This window comes from Schistocerca cancellata, chromosome 9 (genome assembly GCF_023864275.1).
Source record: "Schistocerca cancellata isolate TAMUIC-IGC-003103 chromosome 9, iqSchCanc2.1, whole genome shotgun sequence".
Classification (NCBI taxonomy): domain Eukaryota; kingdom Metazoa; phylum Arthropoda; class Insecta; order Orthoptera; family Acrididae; genus Schistocerca; species Schistocerca cancellata.
Genome location: NC_064634.1, coordinates 145842852 through 145858123, shown reverse-complemented (window position 1 = coordinate 145858123; position 15272 = coordinate 145842852). Strand labels below are relative to the sequence as shown.

The 15272-nt window shown below is 42.7% G+C and overlaps 1 protein-coding gene across 1 annotated transcript in view; it reads left to right on the top strand.

The window, feature by feature from the left end:
- Window positions 1–460: 460 nt before the first annotated feature.
- Window positions 461–15272, top strand: part of LOC126101241 (potassium channel subfamily K member 3-like) — a gene marked incomplete at its 3' end in the record, with an annotated part of 334125 nt that continues 319313 nt past the window's right edge. The window contains exons 1-2 of the mRNA XM_049911929.1: window positions 461–467; window positions 778–1017. Of these exons, the coding sequence (XP_049767886.1) occupies window positions 461–467; window positions 778–1017 (247 nt within the window). The remainder of the gene's footprint in view (window positions 468–777; window positions 1018–15272) is intronic.

The following is a 15272-nucleotide window of genomic DNA, read 5'->3' as shown; positions in this document are numbered from 1 at the left end:
AAGCAGATGATCTCCGTAATGTGCCATTATCTGGTTGTAGCTTCTGAAAACGGACAAATTACATGAAAAATTTATTTCAACCTCACTTTTCACCGTTTAGGAGTGGCTATTTGTAATGTCAAAATAGTGGTACAATCCTCGATTAAACCATGACTTGCGGTCAGAGTTTCAAATAATTAAAATCAATAGGAGAACACTATGAATTTAGCAGTATTCAACCACTCATCACTTTTCGATAAAAGGAGCAAGCGGAGGAAGGACTGTTTCTTTTATTTGCTTGTTTAAGTTAATATTTTGGTTCTTCGTATCTTGAAACTAAGGGGGCATAACTTTTTACTCTTTGTTCGAGTTCTACATATATCGCAAGAAATAACAGGATTAAAGAAAACTAAAATCGGTTATTCCGTAAACGGGGATTTTGAGCGGCTGTACCATTAAGGTTAAACTGGTGTTGGAAAGAATGATATGTTTCAGCGATAACCGACATCCCTAGTTGGCCCACCGTGCGGCGGTTTAGCGACGAGGAGTCGGTGTGGCGGTCAGTGTGGATGTGGCTCTGAGACAGTTTCCCACATCCCACTTGGAGCGTACCGGGCTGGTTCCCATGTTTCGCCTTGGACACAAGCTACGCTAACATTTACAACACTGTCTCGCACTCGCGCACAACATTTATTCCACACGGGGTCAGGATGGGCACTCTGCTTCTGTCCTGTGGGGGTGAAGAGACGACTGACGACCTTGCCTGTTCGTGGGCTCCTTATTCGGCATCGCCAGCAGGGAAGCGATGTGACTCTGTTCGCTGCGCAGCTGTGGTGTTGCTGCTGGTAACTGAGTGTCGGTCGCGCCCACAGGATACTCTGGTGCGGAACCTGCGCGGAGGCGGCGTGCTGCGGCCGGGGGGCGGCGGGGGCGGAGCGGCCGGGGGCGGCGCCTACGGCTACGGCTACGGCGGACACCACCACCGCTGGTCCTTCTCCTCGTCCTTCCTCTACTCGCTCACGCTCATCACCACCATCGGTAAGTAGCGCAGCTGGCGCCACCAGCGCTCCTCCATCCCCACCGTCACCATAAGGGTGCATTCGCAGTGATACAGACAACAGTCACCCGACCACGTCGACCGATAGCATCGGCAGACGGTTTGGTCACAATATGGCCTTATTTCCGATGTTAGTTTTTGGCGCGAGCAGCAAGGTTTGGTTAGGTTCGAAGCTGTTCTGTCAGGGAAATACGAATCTATTTCCTCAATTATTGGTAAAACCAGACAAGTTTTACGAATGTGAGATGAAGAGAGGAACGTTCTATTCCTTACCCGAGATGACTAGTGGTGACATTTAAAAGCAATTTTACACTCTGCCCAATTCAAATAAATTCAGAAATACGTCAGTTAACCTTCAGCGACTGTCATTCAGCGTGCCTGTGAAAAACAAACATAAACTTTACAATAAGACACGCCAGCCTCCGATTTCTTAAACAATCGAAGTCCCGTCTATAAAGGCTTCAAACGTCTGCTTACTTTACAAATGAGTTAATGCGTTAAAAATTTGACATTCAGTATGTAAGCCAGAAAAAGTTTCGAAAAGATTCGAGATTAAGTTGGAAATTTGTTGGAAGTCGCTAAGTGCTCTCGTTATGAAATACTAGATGAATATATCCTGGGTAATTTGCACTCAGTTTTAAGTACAAGTAATTTTTAGCGCATCTCAGTGTTCATGGCGTCATATCTCCTGAACTATCTCTCGTACAACGATATAATTTTACAGGGAAATTCACTGAGATATTTAGGTACTGGTTGCAAATAATGTTGCCAATGCAGTTGGTAGTAAGGAAGTAGAACATAAAAACGTTGTCCCTGACGAAGTTTCACTTGCTCCATTTGAAACAGACGCTAGTTTTTCACACATCTAAATATCTATGACTTCATATCTCCTGAATTATATGTTGTACAATGGTGTGATTTCGCAGGTATGTTCAGCGGTATGCATGGATACCGTCGTCAAACTTCGTTGCGAATACACTAATAAGTTAAAACGTCATGTCTGATGCCGAAGTTTTGCTGCATCAACAGCGAAACAGTAGCAAGCGATAAACTTTTTTCCGTTCATCATTGTGTGGGTGAGGGAGGATGGAGGTGGGTGTCAACGAGAAAGTGTTTCGTAATGTTTTGAAATGATGTCTAAATTTGATGCAAGTCAGAAAGTACTCTCATACTGCTGAATGAGTGAAGTCAGAGTATTTGCGCGAGGTCAATTACGCTGCCTCAACACAAATACACAGTTCCTAACTGTAACAATTTTCTTATTGTGTTAAACTTGATGAGCAGATTATGAAAGCATTTTAAATTTTTAAATTCTGTCAATAACTACGCGAAATACTGAAAATCAAATTTTTGTTGTTCCTGCTACTGGGTTCCGGATTCTGAGGTGGTCTGAACACTAAAGCACTGAACACTGGAAAGCCTATATCACTTTTGCAAACCATATCTAATAACTGAGTCACCATCCTACTGGCATAAAAACGCTAGTAAAAAGTAATAATAATTCGTAGACAGCTACCTCCCACTTACCACAACCCAAAAAACCACCACTACAGATATTCTAAGCATCAAAATGAACATCCGCCATCTTTCTCACATGAACACGTAATTTTTAAGGTAATTTTTAAGCTAGGCGTGAACTTTCTGATATGGTTCGCCTGCGTTGCAGATGACTTGCCTAGTTAAGTATACACAGGGTGATTCGAGTGCCCTCGGCACCTTCAAAAGCCGCATGCCAGATTTTCGTAGCCTCTTGCTCGCTAGACACAAACTATTAGTCCTACAGCAAAATGAACAGGAAGTTTTTGTAGGCTATTTAATGCAGTTAAATTTTGTTCTGGGTTACGTTTTCCCTGGAGGCCACCGTTTTTGTGACATTCTAGAAAAACGCTTGCAAAAGTTATTTTTGTTGGTTTTTCTTGAATAATTCGCAAACTACGACCTCTAGTGAAAACGTATCACAGTACAAAATTTAATTACATTAAATTTCCTACATGAAGGTCCTATTCATTTTTCTGAAGACTAATAGTCTGCGCATAGTGCACGAGAGAATATGAAGTCATTGTGGATTGAAAAACACCCATAAATAGGGGCAGCTGACTTACCCTGTACATGTGGCAGAAATGGCTAGGCAGCCTCAGAATTGTATAATTACTAACTTTCAATTAATTATTATTTAATTTACAAGATGTTTGAAAGTTGTGGTTTCCAACAGAATAGCGATTTCAAAACATTGATTCTCAGGCATATCCCTCTTATTACATTTCTCATCCTCGAGGTACCACAGAATGATTTTTTCTTGTCCTAAACTCGAAAATTTCTCGCAATCCATGGTCTGCGTGTGAGAACGAAGGACGATCCGACCGGAGAAACCAAACTGATGTGAAATCCACCTCTTGTCGTCCGGAGTCCATAAATCTGTGCATTGAGATCAGTTGCAGTGACACCGCGAATGTAATTGTGTACTGATTTGGAAAGATCGGCCGTGCCACCTTCATTGCTGCTACTTCTCCTCGTACACTCTCTACTCACTCGTAGCATCACCACAGGTGAGTAGTGCTGTCGAGATACCTAAAGCTACGGCACACATCACCAAATGCATTGGAGTCGTTTTCCAGTTGTCACACTGACTCTGCTGCCAGTGAGACCTTGTATTAATCGTATAGTAGCAATTGTTGCAGTCAGAACATTGTAGTCATCTACACTCACGAAGAATAAAATAACCGAGAGAAATTTTATGATATACGAGGCTGACGCAATAAGCTAAGCTCCACACTTGGTGTAATAGATCAAGAGTAACGCACTCTCAAAATATGGGACGAGACTGCTACCTGTTCACGTCGAGGTCCCCTTAACAAGGAAGCAGTTTCCAAAGAATACCGCTGATGTGGGGAAAGAGGTTCCTGAGTGTTGTTACCTGTGTTACCAGTGACGGACATCAAAACAGGTGTGGAAGAAGTCCGTCGTATATCCTTACGAGATGGATACTTAGATGTTGGTAAACGGATCAAGAGGGGGTACTTGCCTCCTACTGGAATCTCGGTATACACGCTCTTTTTTCATTACAGAAATTTCTCGAAATCCTAGCAATCACTATCTGCAACTCCACTAAAATACAGATTAAATATTGCCGACCGCGTCGAAAAATACTGTAGCCTTAGAAATCACTGTATGTCTTGGCTTTTCTTGGTTGTCACTCTGCTTGAAGGAAATTATGCCGATTCCTCGGTGCGGCTGCAGTTTCGGCATTGTTCTGGGGTCAAGCTGGATGCGAACCATTGCTGTCTTCAATATTTTTCTGTCTCTTCCTCTTCAGCCCTTATTGATCTGCAGAAGCGAGCCAGTCGAAGATCCCGGCGCATGGATTTCGTCACCCTTTACAAACACATAACAATTTATTATTAAGTTATAATCCCGAGAATATAACACCAGTAACGTCTTCTGTCTACTTGCTTTCATATTTTAGACATATACTGGGGCAAGCCTATTATTTGTTCTGTACTGCATATAGTGATTCTTTTCAAAATTTAGGGGTAAATTAATGTCCAATAGTATTTCATTAACCAATCTTTTTAAAACTGCACTACCTGGCATGTGGTAACGTTTCTGTGGATAAGTCATTAACGTATACAACAAAATGTAAGAACCGTTAGACAGCACTGTGTGGGAGACCATATATAATTAGTTTCCGGTTAGATAATTACTGTTAGCTTAATACTGCACTCTTTCCTATTTACACTGTTTGTTTTCAGCCAGAAGTACATGATCTGTACCATTGTGCGGTATTTCCTGTAACGCCATAATACTGTAATTTGCTGATAAGAATATTCTGATTCACAGAATATACCAGTAGCCTGTATTTTACTGCTTCTCGAGCGGGAAGGCGTGCCGGTACCCCGCACGAATTCGCCCGGCTGATTAGTGTCGATGTCTGGTGTGGCGGCCAGCCTGTAGATGGTTCTTAAGGCGGTTTTCCATCTGCCTCGGCGAATGCGGGCTGGTTCCCCTTATTCCACCTCAGTTACACTACGTCGGCGATTGCTGCACAAACACTGTCTCGACGTAAGCGTACACTGTCATTACAATACCACGCAAACACTAGGGGTTACACTCGTCTGGTACGAGACGTTCTCTGGGGGGTCCACTGGTGGCCGAACCGCACAATAGCCCTGGGTTCGGTGTGGGGCGACGGTGAGGTGGGCGGACTGCTGTGGCCTGTTGCGGGGTTCTGTACCACTGAGGACTACGGCGGGGCGAAGCCTCTCCGTCGTTTCTAGGTCCCCGGTTTAATACACAATAGACACACACACACACACACATTCATTCACGCGGTACGAGAAAATAGCCTTTTTAACATCAGAACCCTTAGAAATCCAGATTATGACTCTGACAATATGTTATTTGCAGTCAGATGATTAAGAAGCCGTTTTCGTATTAGATTTCCTAAAATTTTCCAGTATACTGGCAAAAGTAAAACTGGACGGAAGTTTGACAGTCTTTGTTTACCTCCTTTCATATACAGAGACCTGGTTTCCACGTATTTCAGTCAAGTAAATGTTCAGAAATGTACGATTCTGTACTTCATAGAACGTAGAAAAATAGTATCGTATGTCCAAATCAAAGAGTCTTCATTGGAATCAGTTGTCTCTTACAGTATGTACGAATATGAATTGGAATGATGTCTTAGAATAAATGTACGCCTGTCGGAAACCAGACTTCGTTTCACTGGTAGGTTATAGGGAAATCACAGTCAGACTAGAAAGGAGACAGTTAACAAATCAGTTGTATGTCACATGGTAGAAAATTCCACAAGTGTGTGGGTCCCATACTGTATAGGACTAACAATATACAATGAACGTACAGAAAGAATGGCGGAACGAATGGTCACAGTTTGTGTGACACACGGCAAAGCGCCATGAAAACGTCGAAAAAAAATAAATTGGCCGTCAATTTAAGACAGATGCCAATTATCTCGTGAAAGTCCACGCCTCGAGAACGAGCATTAAGTGAACCTGCGTATCTTTCCCCATGGTCGATCAAGAGAAGATTAATACCTTCGGACTGAGGCATTTAAGCTCATTCATCCAGTGTTTCAAACGCGATTGGAAAGGAAAGAAACCATAATATTTTGTACCATGCTAAGCTCCGACTACCAGCCACTTGACAATGGTTTGCACATTATGACCACAGATGTAAGAGCGGAATGAATGATTGTAATCAAGTAATTTCTCCTTTACACAACTAAGTTGCCAACTCGTACATCGTGTCCTGATGTAACTCAACCATCTCTCTCTCGTGACTCATTCTAATAGAATGTTGACGAAGTGATCCGATAGTTGTATCTCCACAAATGATGCCACACACAGCTCGTATCCAGAATCCTTTCGCCGTTTAGTGTATGTGAAACTTAAGTCAGGTGCCACAGACTCTGGCCAATTCGGCTGATCCTGAATGAATATATTATATTTATATGTGTCATTCCTCTAATTTAGTCGTTAATAAACTGTTTATGTTGTCTAAAGCAGTTAAGAAGTAATGTTAAACATAGAAACATTATGACGTATGTCATTTTAACCAGAATGTCACTTCACTTGCTCGCTAGGCGACTGACAACAGTCGAAAGACAGCAACATTTTCGTTAAAACCCTTTTGGGGCCCTGCAGCGTCATTATAACAATTTCAGTTAATACGGTAACCGACATCGAGCCTGTGCCTCGAGGAAGGCCGCTGAAAATACTACCGAACCGTAGGTCATTTTAGTATTTTATATGATGACACAGTAGAACACCCAGCAATATTTTAACGGAGATGTGAGAAGTCTGCATACTTATATCTGCATACTTGTCTGTTGTAACCACCCAAGAAAAAATATAAAAGAAAATATTTTAAATGTCAATGGACATAGCGCCAAGTGTAACCTCCCCGTAATTATTTTTAAATGATATGAATTCAATAAAAAATGAAATCTCAGTGACAATGAAAACACAAATAGACCGAAATGTCGATCTTAGGCCCTGTTCTTACTTCAGTAAAATTGCATCTGCTCTTTTTTTTTTTTACCATAGCTTGGAGGAAATGCATCGCAAAAATTCTTTGAACTTAAGTAAATTTTTTCTTTAAGGAAATGCATGGGAAATTTTCTTTCAATAAAATGTTTGTTTTGTTAAAATGCTTGGTTTGAAAACAAAATTATTATTGGGGAGATTCTTGAACAAATTAATTACACTGAAGATCGATTACATTATCAGATGAGCGCAATGCTGCTTCATTACCTTATTTAACAATATACCTCGTCCTGAATCCTGACCATAGAGCCATGTCGACGCCCGCCGACTCCTCACACACAACTGCGACTCTCTCTCGCGCGCTACTAGCACTGACTGCCTCGCTCTCTTTCGAAACTGAATTGAACTCTCGCGCGGTCAAGCGCAGACTAGCAACGATAGATAAATAACTCTCTGGTCAGAGATTCTCTCATGGCTCGCCATCGCTGTACTGTATACCCTGCATACATACGTGTTTCACTGCCTGCATACTTATATCTCAAACATAGCAGCGTTAAAATGTGAGGTCTTATCTCAGCGATAACTAGAGCCAGACAGTCGACGTACTAAGTGCAAAGGAGACCAGTATGAATTTACGGTCAACAAGCAGGTCAGAGCCGATGGTGGTCATGAATCGACTCGCAGCAGCTTGTTAATTCTATTCACAGTGCATAAATTATAGGGTTGTCACCGCGTAGGTAGTAATTATCATTAGAGGACTGTATTAAATGTTATGCTGTACATATTTATTCTAACTGAACAAAAATTCAACAATCGCAAATAATTACAAGACACTAGCTTTTAATTTACGCCCATTCATATCGCAAATAATTACAAGACACTAGCTTTTTATTTACGCCCATTCGTGGTGTAGACTGGACTACAGATGTATTGGGCGACGAGTGCGGCTGCACGTTCTGCCTCGGTGGTCTGAGTGTGTGGAATATACCCGTAATTCACACGCAGTTCCGATATAAAGCGTGTGTACTTTGCGAAGGCTGGATGCAGAGAAAATCCTGAAATGATTTTGAAAAAAATATGAAACGGCTAAGTACGGAAAATGTTCCATATTTCAATCATAAGTAAAACACAAATATAAAAATTGAAAGAACATCATAAATAATATTACATGTCACATTGTATACTGTGCGTCACTGACAATAGTCAGAAAAATGAGAATTCCAGCCCTAATGGAGGAAAAAAAGTGAGCATAAGGTCTTTCGCTGCTTACAAAAATTTATTTGTAAGGATCTACCCTAGATACAGTTGTGCGATATGCTGCAAATGGTAGCTTAACTCATGAAAATTTTAATGGCTACGCTTCGACACGTGTTCAGTTTATTGCCGGCAATATGTACAGGCGATACTCACTTTCTCTCCATATCCTTGCCAACGTCTCTTCCATCAAAGTTCTACAGCATCTCGTATTTTTACAGCAAGAGTTTGCACTTTGGGAACTGGTCAACTGGACACTTTACCCTTAACTCAAAAACAACATAAAGAGATGTGGTGAACGTGGTGGCCCGTCTCTACCGATCCATCCGTCGGGAAAAGTTTCATCCAAGAACTGGCCATCGCTAAACCCCAGAGTGGCTGTGCACAGTCTTGTTAAAACAATACCAATGGCTGAAATTCCTGTAACAGAAGTGCAACGTGCTTGTGTAAAAGTGTAGCCTTAAAAACTTCATGACTTAGACTACCATTTGCAACAAACGGCATAGAGTAATTCCTGAGAAATAGATTTTTGTGATCATGGGAAGACTTTATGGTCACCTTACATATTCTTCCGCAATTCTGCCATATGTTTATTCTAGCCAGATCACGAAAGTATTAGTAGAATAAAACAGTGAAAAATACTAAAATTATTGTCACTCATTTGACATCCTCTGTCGGTTGCCAGTGAACGACACCAAAAATGGTTCAAATGGCTCTGGGCACTATGGGACTTAACAGCTGTGGTCATCAGTCCCCTAGAACTTAGAACTACTTAAACCTAACTAACCTAAGGACATCACACACAGCCATGCCCGAGGCAGGATTCGAACCTGCGACCGTAGCGGTCGCGCGGTTCCAGACTGTAGTAGTGCCTAGAACCGCTCGGCACCCACTGCCGGCCTGGACGACACCGTTGATGATAAATTGCTAGTGGCACTAGGAACAACTTGCATGTAAGTGAACTGCCATTTTACAGTATGAAATGGGTTGATTCATGCCACAGAGTTTTAATCCTTTATTAATTAAACTTTTCGAACATTGCACACGCCTATAGCGACCACCCACTGACTAAATATACCGTAACCGTATGCATTAGTTTTTAATCTATCATTCAGTGACCAAGTGATCTGGCGAGCTGTTTGAGAGTTCGCCCACCATAGATCCTGGTTCTTCTCAGCCAAATTTCCGCGTGTCGGGTCAGAGGGGTTTGGAATATTTGTGAGAATATGTAGTTATTTTTTACACGTTTCATTCCTTTCCATAATGGACAAAGCGTGCTGTGTGATACCTCGGCCCCTTACAGAGGTATATCCCCTTTACAGAGGTATATCTTCAGACAGAAACTGGTGAATTGGAAATGATACAAGGATTTTCCCATGAAGAACACTTGGGATACAGCGTAGGAAAACTCCTAAAAGGCTTGACTGGAAACAGAAGACTGAAATTATTTTCACTTTTTTTCGGCACAGTATTTCCATTGTCCAAATTTGTGTGTGTGTGTGTGTGTTTGTTTGTTTGCTTGTTCATTTCGATTTGTCACTCTATAGAGTATAAATGTTGGCAATATCTTCATGATTTTCTAAAGTCTGCTTTAAAGGAAGAGTCGTACTTCGATGTGATAAACAGGTCTATAACGGCGCTCGTAACTTGTTTGATGTTGTTCCTTCGAAAGTGCGCGATTGAACTTCCGCATACCTGTCAGCTGTCTTTTGTCTCATATTAATGACATCTTAAAAAAACTAATTTTAGCAACTATGCAGGTTCGGTTCGGTTGTTTTTGGGGGAGGAGACCAAACACTGAGGTCATCGGTCTCATCGGATTAGGGAAGGACGGGGAAGGAAATCGGCCGTGCCCTTTCAAAGGAACCATCCCGGCATTAGCCCGGAACGATTTAGGGAAATCACGGAAAACCTAAATTAGGATGGCCCGGCGCGGGATTGAACCATCTTCCTCCCGAATGCGAGTCGAGTGTGATAGCCACTGCGCCACCTCGCTCGGTACGCAGGTTCAAAGCAAACGTGCGATGAGCTGCGAAACTGTGAATAACAAACATTATGTTCGTCAGGATAGAAGTCAGGAGCGGAGGGCGTTGTAAAATGACAATTAATTGAGTGGAATGGACCCAATTTATTCTGGTAATGATGGTACAGGGGTGCCTACATAGGGCTGAGCAGCCCCAAGAGGGGTTGCCGTCTGCTCATCAGTGAGGCAGAGGCTAGAGGAGCGACTACTCGGGGCCGAGGTCAGAAGCTAAGAGAGCGCGGAGCTGTTTCCAAGCCGCCCTCGCCGCTCCCGGCCGCGTCCCCACGTGATCACACGATTAGTCTCTGATTGGAGGGTTGATTCCGCCAACGCGCCTTGCTAGTAGCGTACCCCCGTCAGCGAAACCAACCCGTGGGACTTGAGTCTAACCGAGGAGCACGTGGCAGGAATGTGCCGACCATGGTCTTCCGGCCAGCACCTTCCACCACAGTATGCCTAAGCCGGCTACGCCGAACATTGTGCATTGAAAATTTACTTAATAAAATTTTGTCGGCAATGATCCCTCTTGGGGGGTCTCATCCCTGCACATCCTTTCCCCTTCCGAAGAAGGCTCCCTGAATGAAAATGAATGAGACTATTCTAGTTGATTATTCCATTTAAAAAAAATATATGATCAATAAGTGCAAACGTTACAAAGTGGCCTGAAGGGCCTGAAGGAAGGCTCTTGACTAACAAACTTGTGGTGCGACGGCAGGGAGGCGGCGCCATGCTGTGAGTGTGTGTCGGCGGTATCAGTGGTGGTGGGTACCCAGGCGATGATGAGGGGCACCGTAGTACAGCACACTGAAACACTCCACCCTCGTGGGGGTGAGAGAATGCTCCCAGGCCTAACAGTTCCAAGGGGGTTTTTCCCCGTAATATTACTTTGAGTTCTTAAATCTAGGATTACAATGGTAATTGCCCAAGTGGGTGAATGAGAACATTACAAAATGACAAAAATTTAAAGAGAAAACAAAATGACTTACATGAGGGTTAAAACTCGACAGTTAAATATTGATTCCATAGACTTTACATTGAAATACAAATCCATTACAAAATTAGTTCATTGACCTGACACCTAGACTACAACTTACTTCTAAGGGGGGGTCATGCCTGATCACATGCACCAATGTTGGCAGATAGTTTCAGGTGTGATATTCACCTTCAGGTTGTGGGGGTGGTACTACTTCTCGGAAGGAAGTGAAACATTTGCAAAACCCTCTTTTACAGAGTATCCAGGATACTATAATCAGAATCATTACAATGATTATTGCCGAACCAGCGCTGGGTAATACAACGGTGGTTAATCGCTTGGTTTGGTGCCAATCAGCAATGTGTGAGACCACTCGGTCAAGAGCAACTTGGTTGTGTTCCTGGGTAAGGAGATGATTGATCGATTGGAGTAGATCTGAATCATTGGTATTCGGTAAATTCTTTAGCTTCTCATGGTGATGGAGTTTAAAAGAGAGTTCAAGAAGGTATAAGGTAAATGTGGGAATGGTGACATGAAAGGTGGAGTGCAATTGAGCTGATATCCTCATAGAAGCAGCGTATACGTCACATCTTGAACTATTATACACTAGGCCTCTATTGTTCAGTGTTACCCGGTATGATTCAGTCTCTGACATTGAACGGTGGCACACCAGGGTGGCGGTGACAGTCTGTGGAACAGCGAACAGAAAACTGTTGCCAACAGGCTGAATTATTGGTTGACGAAGTGAGACTAGAACACGAGGACATGGAGGTGTAGTAGTTTCAGCTAAAAACAGTGACATCTCGCACTCAGTAGTGTTAGTGTGTAAAATTAGCGTGGAGCATAAGTAATGTGTTGTGTGGAAGCAACTAGATAGTTCAGCGCGGGAGAGTGTGGCGTGAGTTTGTCGATCCCGACTAACTATTAAAAATTCCTGAGTCTGCCAAACAACATGGTGGTGAAGGGTAGCCCAAGAGACTGGAAAAGTGTATATCTGATAGCACTCGTATTCGCAATTTGCGCACGTGATTGGCAACCGCATTCGCATCCGAATACCGTCCGAATTACGGGTAAGTCGTACCTCCAACGCAGCATAGTAAAAGGGGAGGTTGCTTTCCCGCACGGCATAAAGCATTTGTTTAGGAGCCAAATTTGCGACGACACATTGTGTAGCATGTGCAAGAAGGGCTCTGACGGTAACAGATGTGGACTGAGCTTTCCTTGCAGTCCGAGTTGAATGGCCGAGTGTAACATGTGCACGTGTAACTGTGCTGTGTGTATATTAAATAAAAGAATCTGCGTGGTCTTCACAATGTCCAATGTGATAGTCAGATTACGTAATCCCGAGCGAAGATGAGTCCACTCTGCTATGGGACGAAGGCCAAGTGTCGTTAATTAATTTGAGATTTTGTACGAAGAAAGTTTTTTTTTTAAATGAATAAAATGAGAAGGAATCCTGTGATCGCGGTGTAAACCTGCACAGCCTAGGCACCTCCCACGCATTGGCCACTACGCAGGGGCACCCACCCCGCTAAGGCTCGATACGGCGAGACAGGTGAAGTACTTCATAAATTTCAGAAATAATATTGAGTGGTTTTTCAGCTGTAGAAAACCCGAATGAGGGTAGGACAACTCGAGTTAACTCAGTAATCATAGGATCTTTACTTACAGAAGTGGTCAATAGAGAAATTAACTGTACTGAAGTCGGAAATGAATGTTAACGAGAGCGAATCTGTTGCTCGTGAATACAGAGTCTGGGCGTGAAGCAGTGGAGGCGGCGCAGCGCAGCTTTATCAGCGCTGAGCCGGCAGAGTGCTGAGCTGAGCTCAGATAACAGCGTCGGAGAGCGCTAGTGGCTCTGCGTCCGAGACTAAGACATTGTAAGTGCAACTTAAAAGTAACAGTCTATTGCAAAGCAATAATAAACGAATAGCTGATGTCACAAAGACGTTTGATTCCATTTTAACAGAACAACTTAAGTGTTCAACAGGTAAATTGATTACGTCGTTGATTAAAAGAAACTGCTACTGAACATAACGTACATACGTACGTACTTCCCTTTCCCCTTCCGAAGAGCGGAGGGCATAAACGATAAAAGCCTTGTTCATGTACTTAGTATATGACAATAGAGGTTTGGTAACATCAACAAGTTACACCAAGGTAGTGTGGATATGAACAGTGTGAGTGTGTTGTAAGTGTTGTGTAAATGTGTGACTAATGGTAGCTGATGGCGGATACGAATTGAAGGCCAATAGGTGCTATCAGAGATACTTCCAGTCGAGAAACAATGAAAGTTAAAAGGGAATACCGAATGTGACACAAAAATAACGTATAACCATAAAGTGTACTAACATTAATCATGACTATAAATTGATAACAATAAAACATGACATTGAAGTAATAATAATTGACAAGAAATAAAATAAAGAGAATATTTCCCGAACATAACTTCCGAATCGGATACGAAATCCGTCAGGGGATGTTGTTTTTTTAGTCGGTTGACGAAGTGCATAAGGGACTACGTCAGTAGAATCCGACAGTGTGTGTATATAACAACATTGTTCTTGAAAGTGCAGTTTGCACTGTCAGATGGTGAAAAGCAACTAATCCGTTCAGCAACGGAAAAGGCTGCCGTCTGGGGAACGGTATCTGAATCTTTGGCAGAATCCGATGATTTTGCAATGGAATTGCCATCTAGAAGAAAGTGGCGTTGTATAAAATGTAATAAAAGAGCGTCTGGGGCTCAGTTCATTTGGGGTTGAGTGCTAAAGGCGTAGTGTGAGCGCAAATTATCTCACGGTAATTAATGTATAAATTGTTTTGTGGTCAACCGAGGAGCCTAGGATTCGGTGACGTGTAAGTACAAGTTCGCGGTGCGTATGAGCTACCTGCGAGTGACTCGACTATTAAGTTCAGCAGTGCATTAGTGCAATCTGCAGACTTGGATTGATGATTATATAATTTGCAGGGCAATGGAGCAACCTGCGGACAGTGCTAAGGCAACCTGTCTAATAATTGAGGGGTAGGCAGTGCATTGGAGCTATCTGCGATACCGTGGTTCAGCGGGCCTAAGGGCGTCCGTCTGACTTAATAAGAATTAGTGTAGGCACATGGGTTTCCTGCGATACATGTAATAAAAGTATCAGCGGCGTTATTAGCGACCTGCTGTACTAGGAAAATGTCGACTGTTCAAGCAATAAAATTAGCTCTGAAGCTAGAATAGCATACATGCATAAATAGCGTCATTTTTTGTGCGCGCAGTACATAACACTACATAAAATGAAAGTCATGAACTATAAATCACTAGTGCTAGCATAATGACATAATTAAACACAATGACATAAATTGACAGGAAAATAAAAACACAATGATGTATAATAATAATGCTGTAAGTAGTCGGAACGCTCAACGTTAACATGTAACACTGACCATCTGGGGCTGGCTGCTAGGCTGTGTGTGTGTTAGTTTTAAAACTGACGACAACAAATTGAACTGGAAGGACAACTAGGCACAGTTAGGCTTACATCACCGGCTAATTAGAGGCAAAGTACGTATCTCACAATTGATCATCGGCCGATATTATGGGGCAAGACTGCAACAAGGGAGAGCAATATCTCGGTGTAAATAGGTGGTAAGATTAAAAGGCCGGTACTGTCGGAAGAGGGTACCTAACATGTTGTAGGGGCCTCCTCATCGACAGAAGAAGGAAAACAGGATAGAACAATGACAACGGCGGTAGAGTAAAATAAATGGGGAGGGCAAAAATAACTGCGTAGCAACCAAGAAACAATCGCCCACCGATATACGGCTGCCCGGACGATTGGCCGTTTGTGCCTCGTCAGTAGCGTGAAAAACCCGTGGCATTGCATTGGTTTGCCCATATCTGGCCTTGTCCAGGGCAGATAACGTTAAATGTCCTCATAGTTCGATGTGTAAGAGGGTTAGGGCTGTAGTTTGTACCTTATACAATGAATCAAAGCAGTA